Source organism: Neoarius graeffei, chromosome 12 (assembly GCF_027579695.1).
Source record: "Neoarius graeffei isolate fNeoGra1 chromosome 12, fNeoGra1.pri, whole genome shotgun sequence".
NCBI classification, from domain to species: Eukaryota; Metazoa; Chordata; class Actinopteri; order Siluriformes; family Ariidae; genus Neoarius; species Neoarius graeffei.
Window position 1 is genome coordinate 23,648,764 of NC_083580.1, and position 26,954 is coordinate 23,675,717.

The 26,954-nt window shown below is 41.5% G+C and overlaps 1 protein-coding gene across 6 annotated transcripts in view; it reads right to left on the reverse strand.

Annotated features, from left to right (window-relative positions):
• taf1c (TATA-box binding protein associated factor, RNA polymerase I subunit C) overlaps positions 1–26,954 on the reverse strand; it is a 92,033-nt gene that overhangs the window by 16,177 nt on the left and 48,902 nt on the right. For 5 of the 6 annotated variants that reach the window (XR_009655717.1, XM_060935707.1, XM_060935708.1 and 2 more), the window contains 5 exons: positions 21,466–21,601; positions 17,675–17,797; positions 17,217–17,394; positions 12,084–12,215; positions 950–2,416 (listed from right to left, as the gene is read on the reverse strand). Coding sequence is in view for 5 of the 6 variants with exons in the window: in XM_060935707.1 (XP_060791690.1) it covers positions 954–2,416; positions 12,084–12,215; positions 17,217–17,394; positions 17,675–17,797; positions 21,466–21,601 (2,032 nt within the window). In the remaining variant the exon portion in view is untranslated. Of the gene's footprint in view, positions 1–795; positions 869–949; positions 2,417–12,083; positions 12,216–17,216; positions 17,395–17,674; positions 17,798–21,465; positions 21,602–26,954 lie in introns of those variants that run through there. The other variant, XM_060935706.1, reaches the window with a different exon arrangement.

Sequence of the window (26,954 nt, forward strand, 5' to 3'; positions counted from 1 at the left end):
TTTACTATTAGACAGGGATATTATTAGACAGGGAGATTATTGTTAGACAGGGTGATTATTGTTAGACAAGGATATTATTATTACACACGGAGATTATTATTGGACAGGGAGATTCTTTTGTGTAATTTGAGCTTAAGTGGGTTTTGTGCTTTGGTTTTTTGGGGCGCAAGCGTGCTCTCTCTGCCATGCCGATCCTGTAGGCTGCGCTGACTCAGCTGAAAACTCCGGTCCTCGAGAAAAGAGATAAAAGCCCGCCCACACTGAAAGCTGATTGGGTTACTCAGCAAAATAAGCCAATCAGGATGCTCTTTGTCTGGCATGCGCTACATGAACAAGCACACAGTCTCCCTTGCGCGCGCACATTCTAAGATGCGTGATGCAGACCTTAATGTTGCGCGCGCACGCTCAAAAACGATCATTTTGGTCTGAAAAAGTCGGAAATCCGCCGATCGGCGGAAAATTCTCATCCCTGATGTTGGTGCGGAAATGTTTGAACTCAAAACGGCATCGTAGTATGTATGACGTACTCATGACGTGCATAATGAGGCTACCACAAATAATCTACGTTGACTTACACCATGTCTGCAACACTTACTTGCTGCTAGACATAAGAGTTTCACCTCATTTCATGCCACTACTTTCTGAACAGGACTGAATAAAAAGAATCTTGTTCCTTCCAACTAAATCAGGAGGTTGTCAGTGCCCATTGGCAGCTTGTTTTATTGTGGGTTTACTAAACAAAAGAACCTCTCAAAGCTTATTTGGAAAGTCCAAAGTACAACAACTGAGTCCAGATAGGCATAAAACAATGGTTAACTTTAGTTCAACTTCCACACATGCAACAGACAGTGCATAAAATTCTACCTTGCTGAAAAATAAACAAGAAAGAAATTAATTCAAAATCATGCTACATTAAAGAAAGAAAAAAAAGCTGGTTATTCCAACTTACCAATTCAGAATCCCATTCGTGACTTCTTTTTTTGAGGTTGAGATGCCTGTGAAGAGGTCCTCAACGAAGCTCGCAATGGTGACCGAAAGCTAGAAGGTTGCGTTCTAGTAGCCATCAAACCAACTGATGATGTGACCTCGTCATCCTGCTCAAGTTCTTGAGAAGAGCCAAAGTGGGAACTGTGGTAGTCCTGCTGCTGCCACCATCTCACTTTTGAATGGTCATAATGTGACTCTTTCAAACTGGCCACTGAGGAAGAAAGAAGTGTAGAGCTGCTTTTCATGGGCGAGGCCTGGCTTGGCAGTTGTTGCAAGTCCACTGGAAGGAACTGGGAAGTACCAGAGGCTTTGTCCTGCTCAGAGCTTTTTGTTGTTTTCTGAGGCCTTTTCAAAGAAGTTTGAATTGGTTCTGTCAAATCTGAACACCCTTCGGTGTTCTGACTCACTCCATGAAAATCTGGGCTCTTAGCTTGTACCAGGATGTCAGAAATGGCCTCATCCTCTGGTACACTCAGAAAGGTAATAATGCTCTCTGCATCTGAACCCGGATACTGACTTGTGGCTGATGACCAATCAGAAAGATCATCTTGGTAGCTGACTGATGAGACGAAGCTTGAAGAAAGCGCGACTCTGTTTCTGGCTTTGGCTCTCTTTGCCAGACGGTGCTTCCTTCGCAGGGCCTCAATCTTGGCGTCCCGGTTTAGGCCAAGTTTTTCTTCCCACCAGTTACTCCAACCATCCTTCCATGAGGCACTCATGCGCTGGCTCAGATCGTCTGGCCAGGCCTTGGGGTCTACACCATCTGGAACTGGGGTCACCTCTAGAGGAGGTAGGTATGTTACCCCATGAACAAGCAGCTTCCTGGTCTTCAAGATCTCTGCCTGGTCTTTCCTCAAACTCTGAAACTTGTCCTCCTCAAGCTGGTCTCTTTGTTGCACTTTACAGTGCATTAGATCACTGGTCTTTATTTTCCTGTGTTTCAAGTGACCTTTTCTTCCTACGGTTTTCGTCAAGAGGGAATCCAGCCATTTTTTCCAAATTAATCTTAACTCACGGCTAGCTGTTTTGGGGATCGCTGGCCTCAGTGGACGAGCATAGTCACTCTTAGCAGAATGCGCGGAAGACTCAAGAACCAAAGCAGGCTCAGAATTAATCCCTTTTTCTGTAGGGAGTCTCACCTGGTTCTCGTCCAAAGTAAGAGAGCCATCCTCATCATCACTGTTATTGACAAACACTTCTACTTGGCTCAGCATACGTTGATGTCGCTCTGCCTCATCGTCGCGGTCTTCTTCCATAGAAACTTGGGGTTGTAGTGCAGAGTTTGGATTGGATGCTGGTTCTACGGAATCTGATTGATGTGGCTCAGAGTTGGTTGGGTCAAAATGTCTCAGCATCTGGTAGAAAATGTCCCCAGCCTCTGTGAGCTGGAGCACACAAAGGAAGCCATTGTTCTGAGTTGCAGTTAGGCCTGAAACAGAAAAACAGAATCTGCTTCACTGCAAGTGAGAAACTTTTTGTCTATCACAAGAAAAAAGAAAGTGAGTGAGTGCATTTCCTCTGGAACAGAACATAAGCATAAAATGTAAACCATGATCGTAAATAAAACAACCACTGAATCCTTGCCTGCATGTCATGTTCATACATGAACCCGATGAAACCGTGATGTAACCTGGTTCTGTGATAATTAATAGTCATATATACCTCAGCAATACCAGCAGCTGAGGTAAGGTCATAGCAAAGGACAAAAACATGAATTGTTATTTCAGTAGTTGGATAATAGTGCCTCAAATGGTTAACCTGTTTTCAAATAGCCGTGCACATGCTCCCAAGTGGCGCAACAGAAAAGCGATCATCAGGGGATCGCCTGTTCAAATCACAATGATGGCAATAGCCATCTGTGCCTGTGAGCCAAGGGCACAAAACTGGCAGTGCTGAGTGGGAGGGATGGCATGCTCTCACCCCTCTGTCAATCACAGTGACACTAGGCAGTTGTAGCTGTCCAAGCTCATCTAAGTGGAAGAGATACTGCTTTCCTCAGAGCGCATTATGCTTCCCTTTGCAAGGTGCATGTGGCTGGTTTAACATGTCTCGGAGGAAGCACAAATTAGCCTTCAGCCTCCCCAGTGGGTAGCCGTCATATGAGAGGTGTTACCAAACCAGGCTCGTGTGGTTCAGCAACATAAAGGGAGACCATGCGAGGATCAAGTTTGACAATAGAATTATTTATTAAAGAAAATAAGTATATTAAAAGATAAAATTCCATGGGGATAAATGTGATGGCAAGAGACAAAAGTATAGTGTAAATCGGTCACATGATATAATGCAAAGCCAAAAGCAACGCTTGCTGGAACGGACAGAGGGAACACCAAACCCCTGCCAGGCAGCCCTTTTTAAAGGGGAACTGAAGTAATTTTTTAAACTTGCTTTATTTCTTAATTAACATGTTATGCAATTATGTTTTTGGTTTTAGTAACCTTATTTCGTGACTCGTATTGGCAACTAATTGCAATTAAATATTATACTTATCGGCCTATTCGGTTTTTAGCCATGTTGAATTTAGTTCGTTTGGTCCACGACAGGTGTCGCTTATCCCAGGGATGAGAATGGGACATTTAAAAAAAAAAAACACAACAACTCTGAAATGTCTGCCAAGGGCAGACATAACACACGCAAAACGTGCAAGGGGGGGTTTCAAAGGGGGGTGCGCCTTTTATTTATATATATGAGAATGAATGTTTTCAAATTCAATGATGGTTTAAAACGTTTATAAACTTTAAGATAACATATATCGTGAGCGATAATGGAGGTAACCGTAACAATACATTAGAATCCTCCTGACTCTATCTTTAAGTAAAATGTACCTTTGTGCTTTTTTGTTTTGATGTGCTCCTGGACGTTGCTAGCTCCTCTGTTTCCATAATTGATCATATCTGAGCACAGAATACACAGAACCTTTCCCGGCACGTCCACTTTTCGGATATGTTCCGTCAGGCACGTCGTCACAGTTTGTGTCCCTATCTGCATGGTAACACTACTATCGAGCCATGCCCATCGGAAACAGTTCTTTATCCCGTTTGATTTATTGATTTCCCTGGCACAGCCCCGGTGGGGGCCCAGGGGGCGGGAGCTAATGATTTTTGCCTATTTTTTTTTTTTTACCCCAAAACCATTAATTTTATCATCAAAAAGTTGCAATTTATTTGGAAATAAATTCCCCTTCTTGGTGGACTACCAGGTGAAAATGATTAATATGGGACAAGAGACTTGTTTTTAATCAATTCACATTTGATGATTTAAAAAAAAAAATCAAATCAATGCACCTTTTAATATAAACGAGCTCTACAGTATTATCTTTCTACATTTTAGCTATTCATGTCTTTGAATACTCTAATCCTTTAAAATGAAGTGCAAACCAGAAAAAAGTTCTATCATAATTCTCTTAAGCTTTCTTCTGACGTTATCATGGTAGCAGGAGGTCTTGCATATTAAGCAGGCAACATTCAACATCACTTCCCTTTCAACTGTTGTGTGTACTAACTAGGTTTTATCTGGACAGGATGCTGTGTAATGTAATACATATACCATATGGTCAATCTGAAGATCAAAATGGCAATTTTGAATTAAAGAACAGGCATGTACAATTGGCATTACATATTGGAAATTTTTTTAAAAATCAAAAACCAAGTTCATCTCGGCCTAAAAAATGTGGGCAGACGCTCCTGTGCGGCACACACCAGCAATTCCCCCCGTCCCCCTATGAAATGAGCAATAAGTAGGAGAGTTATACACAGTATCATACGTAAAATTTTATCAGAAATATAGATACGATTCTCCCCAACATGCTACATTAGATAAGCTAACCTCATTTATAAAAGATACACACTTATACATGACGTGTATTTGATATATGTGATGTATATTCATACATTGTTACTTTACAGAAATCTTCAGTAAGTTTGGTCTTTTCATGACAGCCTGTTGTAGACCTAAATATAATGCACATGAACTGACACTCCTCACCTCAACATGTCCTTTACAAATCATTTAAGCCACCATGGGCAATGCTGAAATCACTGTTGCAAACAGTACATCGCGCAAAACTCTCATTATTTTTTACCCTTATTAGACAGGGAGATTCTTTTGTGTAATCTGAGCTGAAGTGGGTTTTGTATTTTCGTTTTTTGGCGCGCGCGCGCTCTCTCTGCCATGCCGATCCTGTAGGCTGCACTGACTCAACTGAAAACGTCGGTCCTCAATAAAAGGGATAAAAGCCCACCCACACTGAAAGCTGATTGGCTTATTTTGCTGAGTAACCCAATCAGGATGCTCTTTGTCTAGCATGCGCTCCATGAACAGGCACACACACAGTCTCTCTCTCGCACTCCGTCATTGCGCACATTCTAAGATGCACAAGGTAGACAATGTTTCGCGTGCACGCTCTTGCTCGCTTGCTCTAGATTCCGGGAGATATTCTCCAATTTGCGGGCATCAGGGAGCCGCTATCAATATGCGGGAGACTCCCGGAACTTCCGGGAGACTCGGGTTGTCTGCGTTATAAGGTGACCACAGATCGTTAACCATACACACACACACACACACACACACACACACACACACACACACACACCCCGAAATTTTCTCAACGGATTTACACGTTTCACAAAAATGACATTTTCAGCGGGAAAAATTCGGAATTCCGCGGATCCGCGGAAAATTCTCATCCCTGTTATCCGTGCGAGCTTTACAAGACTTCGAAACATGAAGTGTCAGCGCTGCCATTTTGAAAACTGTTTTCCCAAACGAAATATTGCACAAAAACGAGTTTAAATGACGATCACTGCCTACTTTTTTCCAAACTTTCCTGATTGCTATCAAAACAAACAAAACTTCCGGCTTGATTACATCAGCATTCAAAAGAGGGTGCGCGCATCTTTTGACAATGCTGGCAGATGCTGGCCACTTTGATTTCCGCTGTACATTTTACTTCCATCCCACGAGGTCTCGCACAGGTCTCAACGAATCTCGTTTACGGTCGTTGCTTTGACATATGGACTGATATATTACATAGCATATTTCAAACACTCATAACTTGCTATAGCAGTGACAAAATGCCTATCGAAAATGCATTCCTATATTTAATAAAATGAGATAGACTTTTGATGATTAAAAAAAAAAAGAAAAAAAAAAAGATTGCCTTCAGTTCTCCTTTAAAGCACCAGGTACTGCCATCAAGTGACTAGCAGCACCTGTGCATTAACTCCGCCCTGTAAAACACAGACCGAGACCAAAACAATGACCAAGTAAGCAAAATTAGGGAGAAAATGGGGGGGGGGACCCAAATACTTCAACTGTCATATTTGGAGAGCTGAGATCAATGTTCTACAGAATATCTGCAGATATAAGCAAAATTACATTTTACGAGATGATACTGAGACATAATGAGAACATCAGAAACTTCACATTATTTGTACACTATGCTCACATAAACCTGAAATGGCAAAGCACTGCATGTGAACACAGTGGTTTTAACTGCCAAGAGTACACCAAGTCCAAAGGACAGTCTCGCAATCTAAAGCAACACTTGACAATTATGCAACTAACCAGATTGACCACCATAACATATGGTGATTCTCAAATAAGTGCTCTGGGATATTGCGAGTCTGCTTGGAAAACATGATGCATCACTACATTTGAGTTAATGGAATTATAACTCGGTTTGTTGCTGCCACAGGTAAAAGATAATCAGGTGCCTTGCTGACGTGCAGCAAAACGCCATTTCCCACTCGTCTGATATTGCTTATAGGTGCTAAAAATCTTTAAGTGTTGTTTTACAGACTGTAAAGCTGCTGGATGCAAGATTTTGTCATTTCAAAAACTTATAAAAATGTTCTTCTGCAATGCACATTCTGCATCTAAAACTTTGCTCTGTCAGATGCCAGGCCCTAGCACACCTCTCCACTGCTTCCCTGCCCACTGTGTAGTCACGCAGCGGTCTTGACCAACCCTGGCTGTGTACTGTCTAGCCTAGTCATGATGACTTGGTGTTTCAGAGCCTAATCTTGGAATTTGAAAATAGGGGACAGATCCCTCACTAGTTGTAGAAACGGGACAGAAAATATTAACATGGGTAAAAATATCCCTCATTTGTTCCAGTTAGTGGGGACAGAAAGATAAGTAATACATTGGTAGATATTTTCAAGAGTACATCTATAAACAGAACAGTTTTATTAATCTTTACTTTTAGAATATCATTAACATAATACTAAATTGAACTTTCAACAAGAAAAATTAAACAAATTACTAAAAAAAAAAACCACCTAGCAATCATGTATAACGTGTAAGATTACCAGGAGAAAAATAGGCTTTACTTATCCAAATGCACCTGTTGGTTCAAAAGTTAAAGTGCATAGAACCTCACAGCACAACATGAAGTTACCTTCAAATATAATATAAATGCCTCAGCTTTCATGTAAGAAAAAAAAAACCTATTAATACTAGTACTGTGTGCAGCCAGTCTCTCCTGAAGACTAAATTAAACATTAATTATAAACTAATAAAATAAATGGCTCAGGCTTCATAGAAGAAAAAAAAACAATTTGAACAGAATCTCACAGTATGATACTGAAGCTGTCTAAACAATGGAAAATAAAATACCATTTTGGCAAAAATGTTGGCATCCATTAAGTAAAAAAAAAAAGTGCACACAGTGCTTCACTGTAAACATAACACACTTTCAGTAACAGAATTTAAGCCTATTCATGCAATGTTGCCAGATACTGCTGACGTTTTCCAGTCTAAATATGTTCAAAACCTGCCAAAATGCACTTAAAACCGCCCAATCTGGCAACACTGCGCACATGCTGCTTCTCTTGAACGTATACACGGAAGTAAGGCGGAAGGTAGTTTGTCGACGTCACTGCAAGACGACGCCAACGATTGGTCAAATTTGCGGGAAAGTTGCGGTGATTGGATAGAATTGCAACACCGCCCTGAATTCACGTTGATGTTGCAAATCGCGAAATCCTGGAGGCTCTGAATGTTATGTTTGGATGAGACAGAACGATATGCCATATGCTTTTGGGTATTTTTAAAACACTTCACATGATTGGTTGAGATACACTGTCTTCTGGTTCAGTGACCAATGATATAATAGTTCACAAAACTGTTTTACCCGCTAAATAAACCATTTGGAATACTTCGGTCCTTTCCGATATTTTCCGATTGGTGTGTAAACAACGCTGTATTTACCGCAGTGCTTGCTAGCGGGTGCTGACAAATTGATACGCACAAGATTCAGTAAAACACGACTACACGCTCTCTACTTATAAATGCGCGACAAAATGAATAGATACGCGATATCACTCTCGCGCCCAAAAAGTGGATGTGCGACAGACAGATAAAAAACGCGTATTATGCGCCCTAGATTAGGCTCTGTGTTTGCCGTTGTGGTTGTATTTTTCTCTATCTAGTTGTACTTTGTCAGCTCGGCTTGTTTTCCTTGGCTGTTTGTTGATAGTACAGTGTCTTGCAAAAATATTCATCCCCCCTTGGTGTTTGTCCTGTTTTGTCATATTACAAGCTGGAATTAAAATGGATTTTTGGGTGGTTAGCACCATTTGATTTACACAACATGCCTACAGCTTTAAAGGTCCAAATTGTTGTTTTATTGTGACACAATCAATTAAGATGCAGGGCTCGAAGTTCTTTTTTTTTTTTCCCCCCACCAGCCAGCCGGACTAGTTACCTTCCAAAGTAACTAGCCAAACAGAAAATCAACTAGCCAAAATTTGTTCATGTATGAATTTTACTTCTGTCAAAAATAACGCAAAAGAGAGTAGTTATTATTGTTCATGACTAATGTGCATTTGTTTCAAGACCCAAGTATTTTGATACTGTTGTTAAATACATAAATGAGAACACCACAGAGCACCATAACATAATATCAACAAATAATAATATATTGGAAAACTTGGCAACTTGGTGTACGAGTATTGAAAGCAAATATACTTACTATCATGACTACAGCACCCAAAATATGTCCAACATCCTTTCTGTATTTAACCATTTATGAGAGAGAAAGCATTAGGAGCTTCATATCGACTAGGAATCAACTTGAAAAAAAAATTAATTATTCCATAAAAATCGCATCGCAGTCAAGGCCTACCCTGCTCCCACGTTTGCTTATAAGTCCTTTGTCGTTTCTCCTCTTCAGACCGAGGTCACTTTGTCCCCATCTGACGGTTTCTGTACACCTTTCAGAAAATTCCACATCGCAACGTAGCTTTGGCAGATGTAAACAACAACAAAAACACGTGTTTAAATGGGCGATAATGTGGCTACATCTATTGAATTTGATAATGTGATGTGGCAGCAGGGGCGTGGCCAAGCGTCAGTCTGTGAATGGAGGGCGGAGTCAGGGAAAGTAAGTGGTGGAATCATTGCACCTGATCGGGATTAACCTGTTTGTGTATCTTCCCCAATGACCGCGCCCTTTAAAAGGAGAGGAGCGCACACATGCGCGGCTGGGAAGTGATAAAAGGCTGAAAAGCTAGCAATAAATAGTTCATTGAGAACTCCGTTCTGGCCTGCCGTGCTTCTGTGCTCCACCCACCTGGTCCAACACTACACGTGATTACTGCGATATTCGATGAGATGCGTTATATGCATGCGCAGTAGTGAAAAAACCGACAGCCTGACTCGTACACGATATGATTCGGAATTCTTTGGTATTTTCCGTCCTGCCGATAAACACATCGATTAACACAGACACGGCATATGCTTAATATGTGGTGGCTTTAGTTGACGGTGTGTCTGAATCTTCGCTTCATATATATTTTTTTATTTTCAACTAGCCAGCCGGGCTGGCTAGTGACAGGAATTACCCGCCAAATGACAAATTAAGTCGCCTCGAGCGACTGGAACACCGCGAATTTCGAGCCCCGAGATGAAAAAACAGAAATCTGGAGTGTGCATAAGTATCCCCCCCAAGTCAATACTTTGTTGAGCCAACTTTTACTGCAAGTCTCTTGGGGTATGTCTCCATTAGCTTAGCACATCTAGCCACTGGGATTTTTGTCCATTCATTGCTCAAGGCAAAACTGCTACAACTCCTTCAAGTTAGATAGGTTGCGTTGGTGTACAGCAATCTTCAAGTTATGCCACAGATTCTCAGTTGGATTGAGGTCTGGGCTTTGACTCGGCCATTCCAAGACATTTAACTGTTTCCCTTTACACCACTCCAGTGTAGCTTTAACAGTATGTTTAGGGTCATTGTCCTGCTGGAACATGAACCTTCATCCCAGTCTCAAACGGGTTTCCCTCCAGAATTGCCCTGAATTTAGTGCCATCCATCTTTTCTTCAGTCCTGACCAGCTTTCCTGCCCCTGCAGATGAAAATCATCCCCACAGCATGATGCTGCCACCACCATGCTTCACTGTAGGAATGGTGTTCTCAGGGTGTCGGGTTTGCGCCACACATGGCATTTCCCATGATGGCTAAAAAGATCAATTTTTGTCTCATTTGACCAGAGAATATTCTTCCATGTGTTTGGGGAGTCTGCCACATTCTGTTGGGCAAACTCCAAACGTGTTTTCTTAAGCAATGACTTTTTCTGACCACTCTTCCATAAAGCCCCGCTCTGTGGAGTGTACGGCTTAAAGTGGTCCAATGGACAGATACTCCCATCTCCGCTATGGATCTTTGGAGCTCCTTCAGTGTTATCTTTGGTGTCTTTGTTGCACCTCTGATTAATGTCCTCCTTGCCCGGTCTGTGAGTTTTGGTGGGCGGCCTTCTCGTCAGGTTTGTAGTGGTGCCATATTCTTTCCATTTTGCTATAATGGATTTAATGGTGCTCCCTGGGATATTCAAAGTTTGGGATATTTTTTATAACCCAACCCTGATCTATACTTCTCCACAACTTTGTCTCTGACCTGTTTGGAGGCTCTTTGGTTTTCATGTTGCTTGCTTAGTAGTGTTGCAGAGTCAGGGTCCTTCCAGAACAGGTTGGTTTATACAGACATCATGTGACAGATCATGTGACACTTTGATTTGCACACAGGTGGCTCTTAATCAACTAATTGTGAGACTTATGAAGTGAATTGTTTGGAGCAGCTCTTATTTAGGGGTTTCATACGAAAGGGGGTGAATACATATGCACACTCCAGATTTTAGTCTTTTCATCTTAATTATTGCATGTGTCACAATAATAAACAATTTGCACCTTTAAACTTGTAGGCATGTGTAAATTAAATAGTGCTAACTCCCCAAAAAATCCATTTTAATTCCAGTTTGTAATGCAACAAAACAGGACAAACACCAAGGGGGATGAATACTTTTGCAAGATACTTTATAATATTCTGCTGAAGTAACAATGTGGTATTCTGTCACTTGTTTAGTTGGCACTAGAACGTTTGTGTAGAATTTCTGACTGTCATCTCTGACTTTGATTGTGACATGATTGTTGGTATCAGAAAGCCTGGTTTGAGCATTTCAGAAATTGCTGATGATCTGGGATTCTCTCACCCCCCCCCTCTAGAGTTTACACAAAATGGTGCCCCAAAACACAAAGAATTACCAAAACTGGACAGTTTAAGACTGAAAAAGTGAATTTGTGCTCATGACAGCCTCAGATTCCTGTTCTCGGCTGACAGGAATAGAACCCAACATGGTCTTTTGCTCTTGTAGCCTATCCACCTCAAGGTTCATTGTGTTGTGCATGCCGAGATGCTTTTCTGCTTACCACGGTTGTAAAGAGTGATTGAGTTACTGCATCCTTCCTGACAGCTCAGACCAATCTGGCCATTTTCCTTTAACCTCTCTTATCAACAAGATGTTTCCACCCAAAGAACTGTTGCTCACCAAGTGTTTTTTTTGTGTGTGTTTTGTTTTTCGCACCATTCTGTGTCAACATCTAGTACCAACAACCATGCCACGCTAAGTCACAGAGATTCTGATATTCCGATAAGTCCCATTCTGATATTTGATGTGAACATTTGATGTGAACCTGTATCTGCAGGATTTTACACACTGTGCTGCTGCAACATGATTGGCTGATTGGATAACAGCAATAACTTAGTTGATGTTCCTATTAAAGTAACTGGTGTGATTGTGCAAAATATGAAACCCAATATTCACCTGCAGCATGTGTGGCCAACCTTGCTTTTGTTTTGTGCTGTCTGTGTGGTAGCTGCCGAATCTTCAGGCTCTCACACGGACTGCTGAGTTTCTGAATTGGGCCGTCTGCTTGGCAGGCCCATTCTCTTCCACCTTTATTTAAAACAAACAAAACCCTACAGTGAGCTACTTCGGTGCCATAAGCTTCACATACAAAAGAAATTCCTCTCATACTTTACAGCTCCATTCTCGCTTAACAGCATCAATCCTGTCGGGTAATAATTCTAGAAGTATCAGAGGTTATGTATCACGACTTCCTGTTAACTGCAGCCCACTCTTCTACTGACTGGGACGCACAATTCAGCTAGTGCTCATAGCCTATTACGTAGAGATGGAAGGACACAAAATTAAAATTCCAAGACAATACTGGAGTGTCTCTATACAATATTTTAATCCAGCAAAAATAAGCACTGCATCAATTGCCAGTATACATTTTTACTGCATGCTCTTTACTCGGCAGCTGGACTACAGTGGCATGCAAAAGTTTGGGCACCCTTGCTGAAAATGTCTGTTACTGTGAATAGTTAAGTGAGCAGAAGATGAACTGATCACCAAAAGGCATAAAGGTAAAGACGAGATATTTCTTTTCAGCGTTTTATGCAAGGTGTGTGTATTCTTTTTGTTTTGTACAACTGGAGGAGTGAAAAAAGCAAAGGAACACCATGCGAAAAAGTTTGGGCACCCCAATACATTTGAGTTCTCAGGTAAACTTTTACCAAGGTTCCAGACCTTAATTAGCTTATTGAACTGTGGCTTCTTCAAATTCTTCGTTAGGAAGTGTCCGATGATGCAGATTTCAAAGCTGTATAAATTCTCTAACTCCTCAAACTTGTCCTTAAAATCAACAGCCATGGGCTCCTCTAGCAACTGCCTCGCATTCTAAAATAATTGATGCTCACAAAGCAGGAGAAGACTACAAGGACGTAGCAAAGTGTTTTCAGGTAGCTGTTTCCTCAGATCGTAATGTTAAGAAATGGCAGTTAACAGAAACAGTGGCGATCAAGGTGAGGTCTGGAAGATGAAGAAAATTTTCTGAAAGAACTTCTCGTTGGATTGCTAGAAAGGCAAATAAAACCCCTGTTTTGACTGCAAAAGACCTTCAGAAAGATTTAGCAGACCCTGGAGTGGTGGTGCACTGTTCTACTATGCAGCGACACCTGAACAAATATGACCTTCATGAGAGAGTCATCAGAAGAAAACCTTTCCTGCGTCCTAGCCACAAAATTCAGCGTCTGAAGTTTGCAAATGAACATCTAAATAAGCCTGATGCATTTTGGAAACAAGCCCTGTGGACTGATGAAATCAAAATAGAACTTTTTGGCCGCAATGTGCAAAGGTACGTTTGGAGAAAAAAGGGTGCCAAATTCCAGGAAAAGAACACCTCTCCAACTCTGAAGCATGGGTGTGGATCGATCATGCTTTGGGGTTGTGTTGCAGCCAGCGGCACAGGGCACATTTCATTGGTCGAGGGAAGCATGGATTCGAACTCTGGAAGCAAACATCACACCATCTGTAAAAAAAGTTGAAGTTAAAAAGAGGATGGGTCCTACGATAAGACGATGATCCAAAACACACCTCAAAATCTACAATGGAATACCTCAAGAGGCACAAGCTGAAGGTTTTACCCTGGCCCTCACAGTCCCCTGACCTAAACATCATTGAAAATCTGTGGATAGATCTCAAAAGAGCAGTGCATGCAAGACAGCCCAAGAAACTTGTAGAACTGGAAGCCTTTTGCAAGGACAAATGCACGAAAATCCCCCAGGTAAGAACTGAAAGATTATTAGCTGGCTACAAAAAGTGTTTACAAGCTGTGATACTTGCCAAAGGGGGTGTTACTAGGTACTAACCATGCAGGGTGCCCAAACTTTTGCTTCAGGTCCTTTTCATTTTTTGGTATTTTACACCTGTAAATGATGGAAATAAAAATGTAATCTTGTGGAAAATATTAAAGAAATGTGTCATCTTTACCCTTATGCCTTTTGGTGATCAGATCATCTTCTGCTCACTTAACTATTCACAGTAACAGACATTTTCAGCAAGGGTGCCCAAACTTTTGCATGCCACTGTATATAGCCAAATGTTTTTGGACACCTGACAATAACACACATGTGCGTGTTGAATCCCATTCCAGATTTAGTCCTTCTTTGCTGCTAGGAAAAGAGCAAGGGAAGACTTTCTACTAGATTTTGGAGCATGGCTGGAGATTTGGCCATTCAGCTGTTAAGAGCATTAGCGCGATCAGGCACTGATCTCGGGCAAGAAGGCCTGGCAGGTAGTTAGCATTCCAGTTCAATGCAAAATTCACTGGGGTTGACATCAGGGCTCTGATGGGCCACTCAAATTCTTCCACTCCAACTTTGACAAATCATGTCTTCTTGGAGTTTGCTTTGTGCACAGGGGCATTGTCATACTGGAACAGGTTTGGGCTCAACCACTTTAGTTCCAGTGAAGGGAAATTATAATGCTACAGTATACAAAGACATCCTATCCAATTTATGCTTCTGACTTCGTGGCAACAGTTCAGGGCAAAGCCCACATATGGGTGGGGGTGGTGGTCAGGTGTCCGTAAACCTTTGGCTGTACAGTGTATCTTACCTAGGCTTTACAGAAACATCCTATGGAGCTTAAGTAATCTACATTATGTAAACATGAAAAAGGGGGAACGGTCATTAAATATGAGCATAAAGTGAACTATACTTCAGTTCTGCGAGCAATGAGCACAAAGACGCTCACTTCCTTTCTGCTCCGTCACCAAGTTGTATAGTTTGCTCACGAGTCAAGTTACTTTAATATTAACAAAACTCCAAAATAAACTCCTTTACACTGACAGATAACATCCATACAACAAGACATGTTTGAGTGTTCACTTGTGCATATTTGTACCTGTAAACTGTGTACAGATTTTATTTTAAAACAATGTCCCTGGGCGCTGACATCTTACTCTCTCCGAGGCTCAAATATCACGCTCCGAATACAAATCGTGACCTCACTTACAGCTACATGACTTACCGAGGCTAGCGGATCTTGTGGATACATCGCTTCTAAATTGTTGTAAACAACTCTGAACATGCCTGAGGTGTCAAGTGTTTGGGTGTAAAAATAAGCCCAATCGTTGAAGCAGTGAACACACACGATCTAACTGAGAATTATACTTCATAAAAGTGAAGTCTGTTGATTTGTGGGTGTTGTTGCCAGTTAAAAAAAAAAAATTTATATATATATATATATATATATATATATATATATATATATATATATATATATATATATATAATAAAAAAAAAATCCCATGGTTACAGACAATTTGTGATTAGATTTTTAGAATTACAAGCCTCTCACATATACATTACAGCACAGTGAAGTTCTTTCTTTGCATTCAACCTATCTGACGCAGTGAACACAGAGAGAGAGCGCAGTGGCGCCTGGGGATCTTTTTTTTTTTTTTCAAGATTAGAAGCCTTTATTTGATGGCTCTGTGTAACAAAGGTAAATGGCGTGTTGGTGAGCTGGTTACGTCACAGGCAGATATCCGGTTTCAGTGCAAATGTTTACGTCAACGTAAGCCTAGTTTTAGCAATATAATATCTTTTAAAATGGATAAATTGTTATAAAATTTTATTTTTTATTTAAATGTGTGCATGGCACATCAGGGCACTTACCTTGATCAGCAAACAGCGTTTATTTTTAGGTTTTGTTTGACTTTAAAGTAAAAGAACCATGGTTATTTTGCAAACGAATAAGACGACTTTGTTACTGGCATCCAGGGATGCAGTCTATTGCTGGGTTTCAGTCACGTGACTTTTCCTAGTGGTTTTACCAGAAGTGAAATAGCTGGTGGTCTAAACAACTGCCTTAGTACAAACAACTAGCGATAACTTAGAGTATGCTCTTAATCTAGAAGCCACTGCTCGCTTTAGATATATTCAGAAGATTGTTATGTGCAGTGGAATCGACCCCTACAGTCTGGGAAAGAAGGATTTGGCATACGATCTCGAAAACGACCCTTCAGTCGAGTTCCCCGACATCTCCAACTATCTGGTGTTGCAGACATCCTTCTACACCGCAAAACAGATGAAAGCGTGGAAGAGTATGGAGGCTTGCAACTTTTTTTTATATGTGGCTGGGTAAAGGACCTCGCTATCAAGTTGCTGCCGAATGAATCCTGTATCGTTTTTGCCCGTGTAAGTATGGTTTTTTTAAGCTTTTCGTTTGCGTCTTTACAATGAAGCGCTGCAAGTTGAAGTGTAAACAAACTGTTCACTTGATTCTCACTTGTGTTGGCTCTTATCTCTCACGTAAAACAATCATCAGAAACCCCTTGAAAGTCCTGGATCTTAGTTAAACAAGACGGAGAAGTGATCACGGCGCACTGTAACTGTATGGTTGGGGAAGAATTTTGTCGCGACCTTCATGCATATGGACTTTGTGAGGAGGAAACAAAGAAACAGCTGGGGACTTCAGTGCTTTGTGACTAAAAAAAAAAAAAAAAAGTACCATAAAATAACATCACATAGCAAGAAAAGTACTTGGAAAACACTAAAGACGTAGCTGAGAGGGAAATACTTTTTTTGATCACTGCAAAATCGAGCATGCTTTGACTCTGCTCCCTTCGATTTCAGTGAGAGGTTCAAAAGCCACCTTTCTCGGCGTCTTTGTGAAATCCTGTGTTCGTTCGCCCTTTATTAGTTCACAGGGAACCCTGAAGAAACTTATCAGCTTCACGGTTTGATCGATTCGAACAACCTAAAACAACGCAAGCGTAAGGCATTTTTCATGCAAGCAATACACCTTCTCCGTACAAACGCTTTGTCGACTGAGCTTTGGTAGACCGCCAGCTTAAGTTTTGAATAACTAATGAGGTAGATGTGACGTCACGTGAAACCCAGCAATTGACACTGCCCTGCTATTGGTGGTTTGGGCTAAGTTTTGGATCCTGGGAGCTTGCATTAGTAAAGGCATTAAAACTGGCAGATAGGGCAATCCAGTCTGACTTCAAAATGGTGTAAAACCCCCCCATTCAGGCTACTTAAAAAAGCAAATGTCGCTTTTTGTTTTACACTTGCATGCACATTTATGCGCGTATCCCCCGACCTGAGTACTGCAACAACATGGTCTCCTGCGCTCTCTGTGCTCCCAGCAGGATTTTGGAGGTGCTGCTTTGGCTTACAGCTGGCAAAACATGGGCAAAACATGGAGGAGTCTCCATCATGTGCTCCCACTTCAGGGCAGGCACACAAGGCATTCGCTCATCCAGGAGGTATGCAGAGAACTAAGAGAGAAAAACAGTGCCAACCATAAACTATTTGTAAGTAATACACATCATCTGATAGATGTGTGACCACTACATATCTTTGAATCTGTAGTTGGATCAATGCTTTTTCAATAATTTTTCATAATTAAACTCCCCCCAGATTTCAATGCTTAACAATTATGTCCATCAAAATTACTTCTGACATTCCTGAATTTTCCATCTCTTTCCCCTTATTCAGTGATACTGTTGTACTGAGTCTAGCATTAGTATCGAGGTGTGTGTTACTATTAATTTTCACCTGTGTGGTGAAGAGGTGGTGGAAGCCGTGGCTTTGTCCTAGGTATTTGCCCAAGACCACCCTCTCTCCACGCTTACAAGCAGCCGTCCCACCGATCCGGAACAATGTGTGATAATCGCTGCTCTGTGGAAATATTAATCTCATTCAGTATCCAAACATGATCTGATTACAATAGGGAGAAAAAAAAAATCACCAGAAATATTACAAATGAATAATCACCATCAGCAATCAGAATTTCCTCCTGAGACACCTGCTCACGCTTTCCTTCTCATTTGAGATGCTTTTATCAAATCAACTAATTGATCTACACTTCACAAAATATTTACGTTGAACCAATACACACAAGTCCAAAAGTCCACATACTTTCTTAGTTATGAGAAAAAAAGAAACAAGGAAAAACCTTCTCTGAGATTTAAAATAAATTTACAAAGTCTTGCAAAAGTATTCATCCCCCTTGGTGTTTCTCCTGTTTTGTCGCATTAAAAGCTGGAATTAAAATGGATTTTTGGACGGTTAGCACTATTTGATTTACACAACATGCCTACAACTTTAAAGGTGCACATTGTTTATTATTGTGACACAAACAATAATTAAGATGAAAAAACAGAAATCTGGAGTGTGCATATGTATTCACCCCCTTTTGTATGAAACCCCTAAATAAGAGCTGCTCCAATCAATTCACTTCATAAGTCATATAATTGGTTTATTAAGAGCCACCTGTGTGCAAGCAAAATGTCACATGATCTGTCACATGATGTCTGTATAAATCAACCTGTTCTGGAAGGACCCTGACTCTGCAACACTACTAAGCAAGCAACATGAAAATTAAGGAGCCTCCAAACAGGTCAGAGACAAAGTTATGGAGAAGTATAGATCAGGGTTGGGTTATAAAAAAACATCCCAAACTTTGAATATCCCAGGGAGCACCATTAAATCCATTATAGCAAAATGGAAAGAATATGGCACCACTACAAACCTAACAAGAGAAGGCCGCCCACCAAAACTCACAGACCGGGCAAGGAGGGAATTAATCAGAGATGCAACAAAGACACCGAAGATAACACTGAAGGAGCTGCAAAGATCCACAGCGGAGATGGGAGTATCTGTCCATAGGACCACTTTAAACCATATACTCCACAGAGTGGGGCTTTATGGAAGAGTGGACAAAAAAAGCCATTGCTTAAGAAAACACATTTGGTGTTTGCCCAACAGCATGTGACAGACTCCCTAAGCACATGGAAGAATATTCTCTGGTCAAATGAGACTAAAGCCTAGGTCACAACTGAACGTACGATTTTTTTGGCCGTGCGATTTTTGGTGTGTCCCAAATCGCTGCCTTTTTTGTTCGTGGAGAAAGACACATGATGGCCGTAAGTTTGTCCTGCAACCTGAAAAAAAATGTAAGCGCCCGTAGAGTTTGTTTGACATGACAAAGAACCTCTGCGGCCAGTCTACGGCTCGAAAATCAGCACGTCACACGCGCGCCCTCCGTGCGTTTCTTGCACGTAGACCGGCCGTAGGAGCACGTACGGCCAGTTGTGACCTAGGCTTAAAACTGATCTTTTTGGCCATCATGGGAAACGCCACATGTGACACAAACCCAACACCCTGAGAACACCATTCCTACAGTGAAGCATGGTGGTGGGAGCATCATGCTGTGAGGATGTTTCTCATCTGCAGGGACAGGAAAGCTGGTCAGGACTGAAGGAAAGATGGATGGCACTAAATACAGGGCAATTCTGGAGGAAAACCTGTTTGAGTCGGCCAGAGGTTTGAGAATGGGATGAAGGTTCACATTCCAGCAGGACAATGACCCTAAACATACTACTAAAGCTACACTGGAGTGGTTTAAAAAGGGAAACATTTAAATGTCTTGGAATGGCCGAGTCAAAGCCCAAACCTCAATCCAATTGAGACTCTGTGGCATAACTTGAAGATTGCTGTACACCAACGCAACCTATCTAAAACTTGAGAGTTGGAGCAGTTTTGCCTTGAGGAATGGGCAAAAATCCCAGTGGCTAGATGTGCTAAGCTAATAGAGGCATACCCCAAGAGACTTGCAGCTGTAATTGCAGCAAAAGGTGGCTCTACAAAGTATTGACCTTTTTTTTTTTTGGGGGGGGGGGGGGGGGGGGGGGGGGGGGGGGGGTTGAATACCCATGTACATTCCAGAATTGTTTTTTTTTTTCATCTTAATTATTGTTTGTGTCACAATAAAACGACAATTTGCACCTTTAAAGTTGTAGGCATGTTGTGTAAATCAAAATGGTGCCAACACCCCAAAAATACATTTTAATTCCAATTGCCTAACCAATTGTTCAGACCATGCTGTATAACCATACATTTTTATGTCTTTTTTTTTTTTTGGGGGGGGGGGCAGCACATTTTCCAGTTTTCTCCCTAATTTAGTCATGACCAATTTCCACCCATCACACGACAGCTGCCAACCAAGGAGGGCAAGGATCATCACGTGTGACACCAGCCAACCGCATCTTTTTGAACGGCCACTCATGCAACACTACAAAGCGGCATAACACACTCTGAGGATAAGTGCTATCCGCCCACTTCCATATGCATAAATACATAACTAGCTGGGAAGTATACACTTGTTTCCTTGCTTTGTCACATGACCATCTGGATTCACTGATTTATGAAGTGAACAAACCTCAGAGTCTCAAGTCTGATAATGAGCTGATTAATTAGAACAGCTTACTGCTGTTAGGGGCATACGTAAGGGCTAAACGTAAGGGCGAATATACAGAGGATGTTACACGGCTGCGCGAAGATATGAAATTTATCTTCAAGTGATTAATATATTCATGAGTGAGTGAAAAAATATTTCAACACAAGAAGATAAACTTCATATCTTCACGCCACCGTGTAACGTTCTGTATATTATATAGACATCCACCCACCCATACACACGCGTGCGCGCAAAAAAAAAAAAGCAGCAAGTTAATCAAAAGAATTTTAATTTTGAACCTGTTCGCCATTAACAACGTGCGTCTAGTCTGCGGGAAAACACTGGGAGTGACATCATCGGAGTGAAATATCAGGAAATGTCACTCAGCTCCACGATAGATTTTACATGAAAAATCTGAGTTTTTCAACACAAGATAAACTTCACATCTTCAAGCCAACATGTGATGTTTTTTTTTTTATTATACAGACAAATTCACAAACAAAAAATACCCAAATTTATCAAAAAACAATTCATCAATTTACTCATGAAGGACATATAGACTTGTATGATGGTTTTGGGTCTCCATGTCCCGGATGTAGCTGTATGAAAAATACGGGTGGTGGGTTTCCCAGTAAAACACTTGATTCCAGATAATATAAGGCGGTACGTGTCATGGTACTGAATTACCCTGTTGGGGTTTATTTCACAATAATGACCAGCTCGCTGTACGTTATCCCGCTTATTTCACGGCTACTTACTAAAGAAATCAAAATGTGACAAAATATGAATTTAAAAACAATTTTAGTGATTCCACTAAAGACATGGTCAATACTAACAGTCTGTTATACAGAAACAAACAAACTACAGAATGCCACAACTGACCAATCATAATCGAGAATCGCCCTAGCATCTGGAGATCATGAGTTTGAATCTCAATGATACCACAACCATCTATGACTGGGAGCCGAAGAGAGCAAATTGGTGGCATATTCTCTCTCCCCTGTCAATTACAGTGATGCTAGCTAATCAGGGGCAACTTGCATGCGGAAAAAACGTGGGGTTGAACAAAAAATAAAGGGAGAAACTGGTTGGTGGAATGTCCTCATACCCTGATGTCTGTAAGCTCTGCTCCAGTCCTGTCAGCGTAAACCATCAGTCGTGGATGAGCTGTGAACTCACACCATCGCCATGGTGACTTGGCATTGAAGTACAGGTTCATCTTCTCATCTCGGATCTTTTGCAACCTAGGACATGAAGACACACCATATGTATATCCTTTATATGCTGCTACACTTCAACTTAACCCTACTTATGATGGCTCCCAATGAGTGACAGCAGGTGGTTATCTAAAATGGGGACGCACAACTTTCTATTATGGTATAGTATGTTACATATGTAACGAACTATAGGTTTAATATTAGTGAGCTCATTCTAACGAGTTATTGCTCATTCACAGGGATTTGGAATCTAAGACTACTAATAAACACAGCCAATCAATTTTACTCTCCCAAAACCTTTTTCGCTCTTGGACTTTTGAATAAAATCTTGGGTGTTGGTCTGGCCACTTGTTTAATTTTCAGTGAGGATTCACCGGAGCTTTTTATTTTCCTTTTTTTTTGTATGGTTTGGTGTTTGTTCTTTGTTTGAAGGTTTTGTCCGTCGATTGTGGGATACCTCCAGACCCAGTTTTGGATGTCGGTTCCCTCCAGGCCTTGGTTCACCATGAGTGATGCCTGTGCTCCTCGCTATGGACTGCAGTGAGCTCCTTGCTGTTTTTAACATCAGGGTTGTCCAGCGCTCTGTGTGTCGGTGCTTGATGTGGTGTTCTGAGTGACACTGCCCGGTGGCGTTGCGACGGCTATGCAAGCGGCGTGGGATTTACCTTCGTGCGCCTTTTAGTAGGATTGTGGGCAGCTACGCAACTGGAATTACATCCTGACACTCTTTTGGTGGACTTTTTTTTTTGTAATTGTAAAGCGACTTTGGGTGTGAGAAAGGTGCTATACAAGTTAAACTTCGTATTATTTATTTATTTATTTGAGGATGAGTGTCAAAAGACTTCAAAAGCAGTCTTAAAAATGGTCTGCCATTTGGCCCAAAAAGCAGTTAAAGCTGCTTGCTGAAAAAGAAGGTTGCTAAGCTTAGAAACACAACGTTTCAGAAATTAATGCAAATAATCAAACAGAACGTTATACTTCATTTACTACACGGTTTATTTACAAATTACACCTACTCTAACAGATTCCAATCGGTGCTGCTGATATGTTTACGTCTGACACGGTGGTCACATTCATTCCTGACTGGCAGCTGGTTACCAATCATAATAAACAGAAGCTGTGCATCCAGTCAGGAGAAACGAAGAGCACACTGACCAATAAACATCAAGAGGTGTTCTTTTACCTGTGCAAAACGCACCCGCCCAAACTCTATTCACGCCTACTGACACAGTGCAGCTGAGCGGGACTCAATAACATTAAAAGCCTGCTGTCTAATGAGCGTTTATCTTTCTTCCCATTAAAACAGCAAAAACCTAACAGACACTAATTTACACACCAGCTTCAATAGGTAGGCTATTTGTTAGATCCGTGTCAGCGGCATCAAAGGAGGAGATTTTCCTCTCATTCTGCACTGCTCACCAGAAAACAGTTTGAATTTAATGGATGAACAGAATGATACTGCAGTGAGCCACCTGATCATCTGATTCAGTAAAACGCTGAATTACATCAAGAGTGATGAATAATGTAGTCTCCAGTGTTGTAGCTGAGTCACTAAACCTCAAGTCTGAGTCCAGTCTTGAGTCACCAGTGTTCAAATCCAAGTCAAGTCATTAAAGAAAACTGAGTCAAGTCTGAGTCGAGTTCAACACTCCAACCGCACCATTTGACGGTGGCTGTTTCAGTGCCGTTAACATTAGTTTGTTCCTGAACGTGATGTATGACCAGGTGAATGTGCATTCTCTTTGTCAGGGAATATGAAGTATTCTGTCAGAGATGGCTGGGAGATGGATGCAAGTACAGAAGGTGTGTTTATTAATACAAAGTGAAGATGGTAAACAAATCCAGAATGGCAGGCAAAATCGTAAAACAGTGAAACAGGCAATAGGTCGAGCAAGGCACAAACAGGCCATTGTAGACTCGGCAGAACCAAAGATGAGGAACAGGAACTCAAACAAGGAAATAAGGCTCAGTAATGTCTCAGCAACGCAACTCAATACTTCGCAAAGTAAGTGTATTTTCAGTTTTTATATAGGTGCGCTGATTGTGCCTTAATCCTGTGCAGGTGCGAGTCGTTAACGGCGTGCACAAGAGTCAATCTGATGCACGCGCCAAAGCGCACAGGTGTGACACACTTGCACAAAATTAGTACAAAAATTTATGTAGATATAAATATCTTATGCCAAATTATTATGGCGGCATGTTACAAAAAAAAAAAAGAAAAAATCCGAGTCCTCGTCTCCAACTTACGAGTCCGAATGCAGTTAAATGCACGAGTCCGAGTCATCAGTGCTCAAGTCCAAGTCAAGTCATGAGTCCTTAAAATTAATCGCATGAGTCAGACTCGAGTCCTACAAGCCTGGTAATCTTTCTGGTAAATATTCCCTTGCTGCATTTTAATGAAATGTTAGTGGAAGCAGGACTTCCCTTCTTCGTCGCCTTTTCTCCCATCGCCAGAAAGGGCTATAAAGGCAGAGGTGTCAAAAGTAGCGGCAAACTGCTGCTGGTCCGTAGTAGGATTTGCCGCTGTCTATTTTTCATGGAATAACAAAAAATATTTGTTTACATATCTGTACAAAACTGAGCAGCGCGCAATGTGAAGCCAAGTTTCATTCAACTAAATAATGACCAGGGTTCCCGCTGGCGCTCGTCACACTTGTCAACGACAAGTTTATGGATTATGACGAACATAATCCGTCAGTGACAAAGAGAAAATTACTAGCAGTCATCACGGTGACGAATGTGTGTCATCATTATAATCAGTCACCTTTTACAGAAATCCAACCCTAGTGAAGAGACTTTGGGAAACCAGAGTTTAAACAAGGAGCGTGTGCTTGTGACCAATAAAAATCGACGACACGTAATGACCACACGAGCGCCAAGCGCTTGGCCAATTACAGTGCGTCTTAATCGGTCTGGTGTGGGGGTGTAATTATCTCTGCGCAAACCGAACAGTGGTGCAGTCTAAACTGGCAATTTATTTATTTATTTTGAGCGCGCTTCTTCAAGCACTGAAGATGATTTAAGGGCTGAAACAGCCATGGGGGAGCTCAGGGGGACCGCCCCTGAGCACATCAGGCAGCATCAGTAATACAGGGGTCGGTTTAAAACAAACAAAAAAAAACACAGCTAAACTGAACTTGCTGTCAGCTGACAAGCGCCCTTAGGGAGCTCCGTTTCTGGGCGATAGTCCCCGGGTATTTTCACCCTCAAAAAACACGAGATTAATAGAAAACAACTGATTTGGATGTCGTCTGGGATTTTGAATGTTGTAATATAATAATGTAGCTTAGAATGGTGTCTTCGTGATCCTGAAGGAGAGAGATGGGAGTGGGAAATTATATTTTTATTAAATTGACGATTAATTTTAGTAGTGGCATTAAGTCAGTGGCCACGTGCCTCAGTTTCCTGAAACGTTATGGGTGTTGATAAAGAGAGAGAAACTGAAGTGAACTACGAATTTAAAAAGAGCACTGATAAAGAGGTAATAACCTGTGAATGTGTGGGTGATAATATTTCTTGTAAAGTTAGATATAACCTCACCAATCTATGCCAATCACCCTTTTAAAAACTAAAATAACCAAGCCTCAGGAAAACTGGCCTGAGCCCCTGGTCTGTTCAATAGCTTGAATAGAAACTGACTATTCTGCTGTTTACAATAAATTGGAAATTCCTCCCAAATGCCTTGAAACTGTCTCAGATAAACCCAGTTTTCCATTTTTCTCACCTACAGTTCACGGTGAAGGGCTTCAGCATGTTTAATTGTACCCTCCTATTCTCTGCCTCGTACCCTCTGATTCCCCGAAACTTTGAGACCACTGATGACATTTTAACCGTCCATCATTGGTGTATTCAGAGCATTTAAGCTTGGTCAAGCCCATCCCTATCCAAGCTTGATCAATGGGCAATTTAGAGTAGCCACTGCACGTCTTTGGACTGTGGGGGAAACCGGAGCACCCGGAGGAAACCCATGTGAACATGCAAACTCCACACAGAAAGGCGCTCCCATCAGCCATGACGTTTGAACCCGGAACCTTCTTGCTATGAGGCAACAGTGCTAACCACTGCGCCGCCCCAAAGCAATCACCACTGCTTCCAATCATGGGTATTTAGTGTGTATTTAAAGATGTCAGAACAAATCTTACCACTCGGATATTTTTACAATTTAATGATATTCGTGTATTCAAGATCCCATGTTCTACTTTTAGTTACCAAACCAATTAAAACGTTTTTGGCTACTTGGCCTTTGTTTTCACTTATTTTCTTATTATGTTTCAAGTTCCACTCCTCTGGCATGGGGTGTGGATGATTTGCGTCTCTTAGGAGTCCACGCTGCACCATTTGCCATTGGGGGACGCAAGTACAGAAGAGGGCAGCCTACTTACCCACAGCCTGAGGCCAGCAACCTTTGGTTGTGGAACTTCATATCCGCTACAGACCTGAGACAATGCACGACATCTATGCGTTGTACATCTGGGCAGCACCTGCGCACTAATGATGGGCCGAGGGCAAAGCTGCAAGGAACCCGTGGCCCTGATGTGCCCAAACATGCCCGCAACAACTACATGAGGCAGATCAAACTTGCCTCGTGGAACGTCAGGACTTTGTCAGATCCTATTTTTAAGACATGGCAAGGTTCTGATTGAAGCTTACCTGGCACAGCGAGTTGAGACACGACGCTAACGTCGTCACAACTGGGTCCCCACTCAGACATGATGTGGACCGCAGTAAGTAATGTTTCAAGTTTATTTGTATAGTGCTTTTAACAACACACATTGTCGCACAGCAGCTTCACAGAAAATTAAAGACTTGAAACATGAGCTAATTTTATCCCTCATTTATCTCCAATGACCACGCACGTGGTGACAGTGGCAAGAAAAAAACTCCCTCAGCCGACATGAGGAAGAAACCTTGAGAGGAACCAGACTCAAAAGGGAACCCATCCTCATTTGGGTGATAACAGATAGCGTGATTATAAACAACTCGCTTCTATAACCATGTCCTATACAGTCACAAAGTACAACTGTGAAACCAGGAAAGTCGTCATAGTTTTAACATCAAGTTTGTTTTGTTAAAGTTATAAACTGTTGGGAGAATTGAGTGCAAAACTGTTCGTGACGACTGCAGGCTGAAAGTTAGCAAGTCAACTGTAGTCCTCAGCCAGAAATGTATTACTGTCCAGTGGTGCTTGAAAGTTTGTGAACCCTTTAGAATTTTCTATATTTTTGCATAAATATGCCCTAAAACATCAGATTTTCACACAACTCCTAAATGTAGATAAAGAGAACCCAGTTAAACAAATGAGACAAAAATATTATACCTGGTCATTTATTTATTGAGGAAAATGATCCAATATTATATAACTGAGTGGCAAAAATGTGTG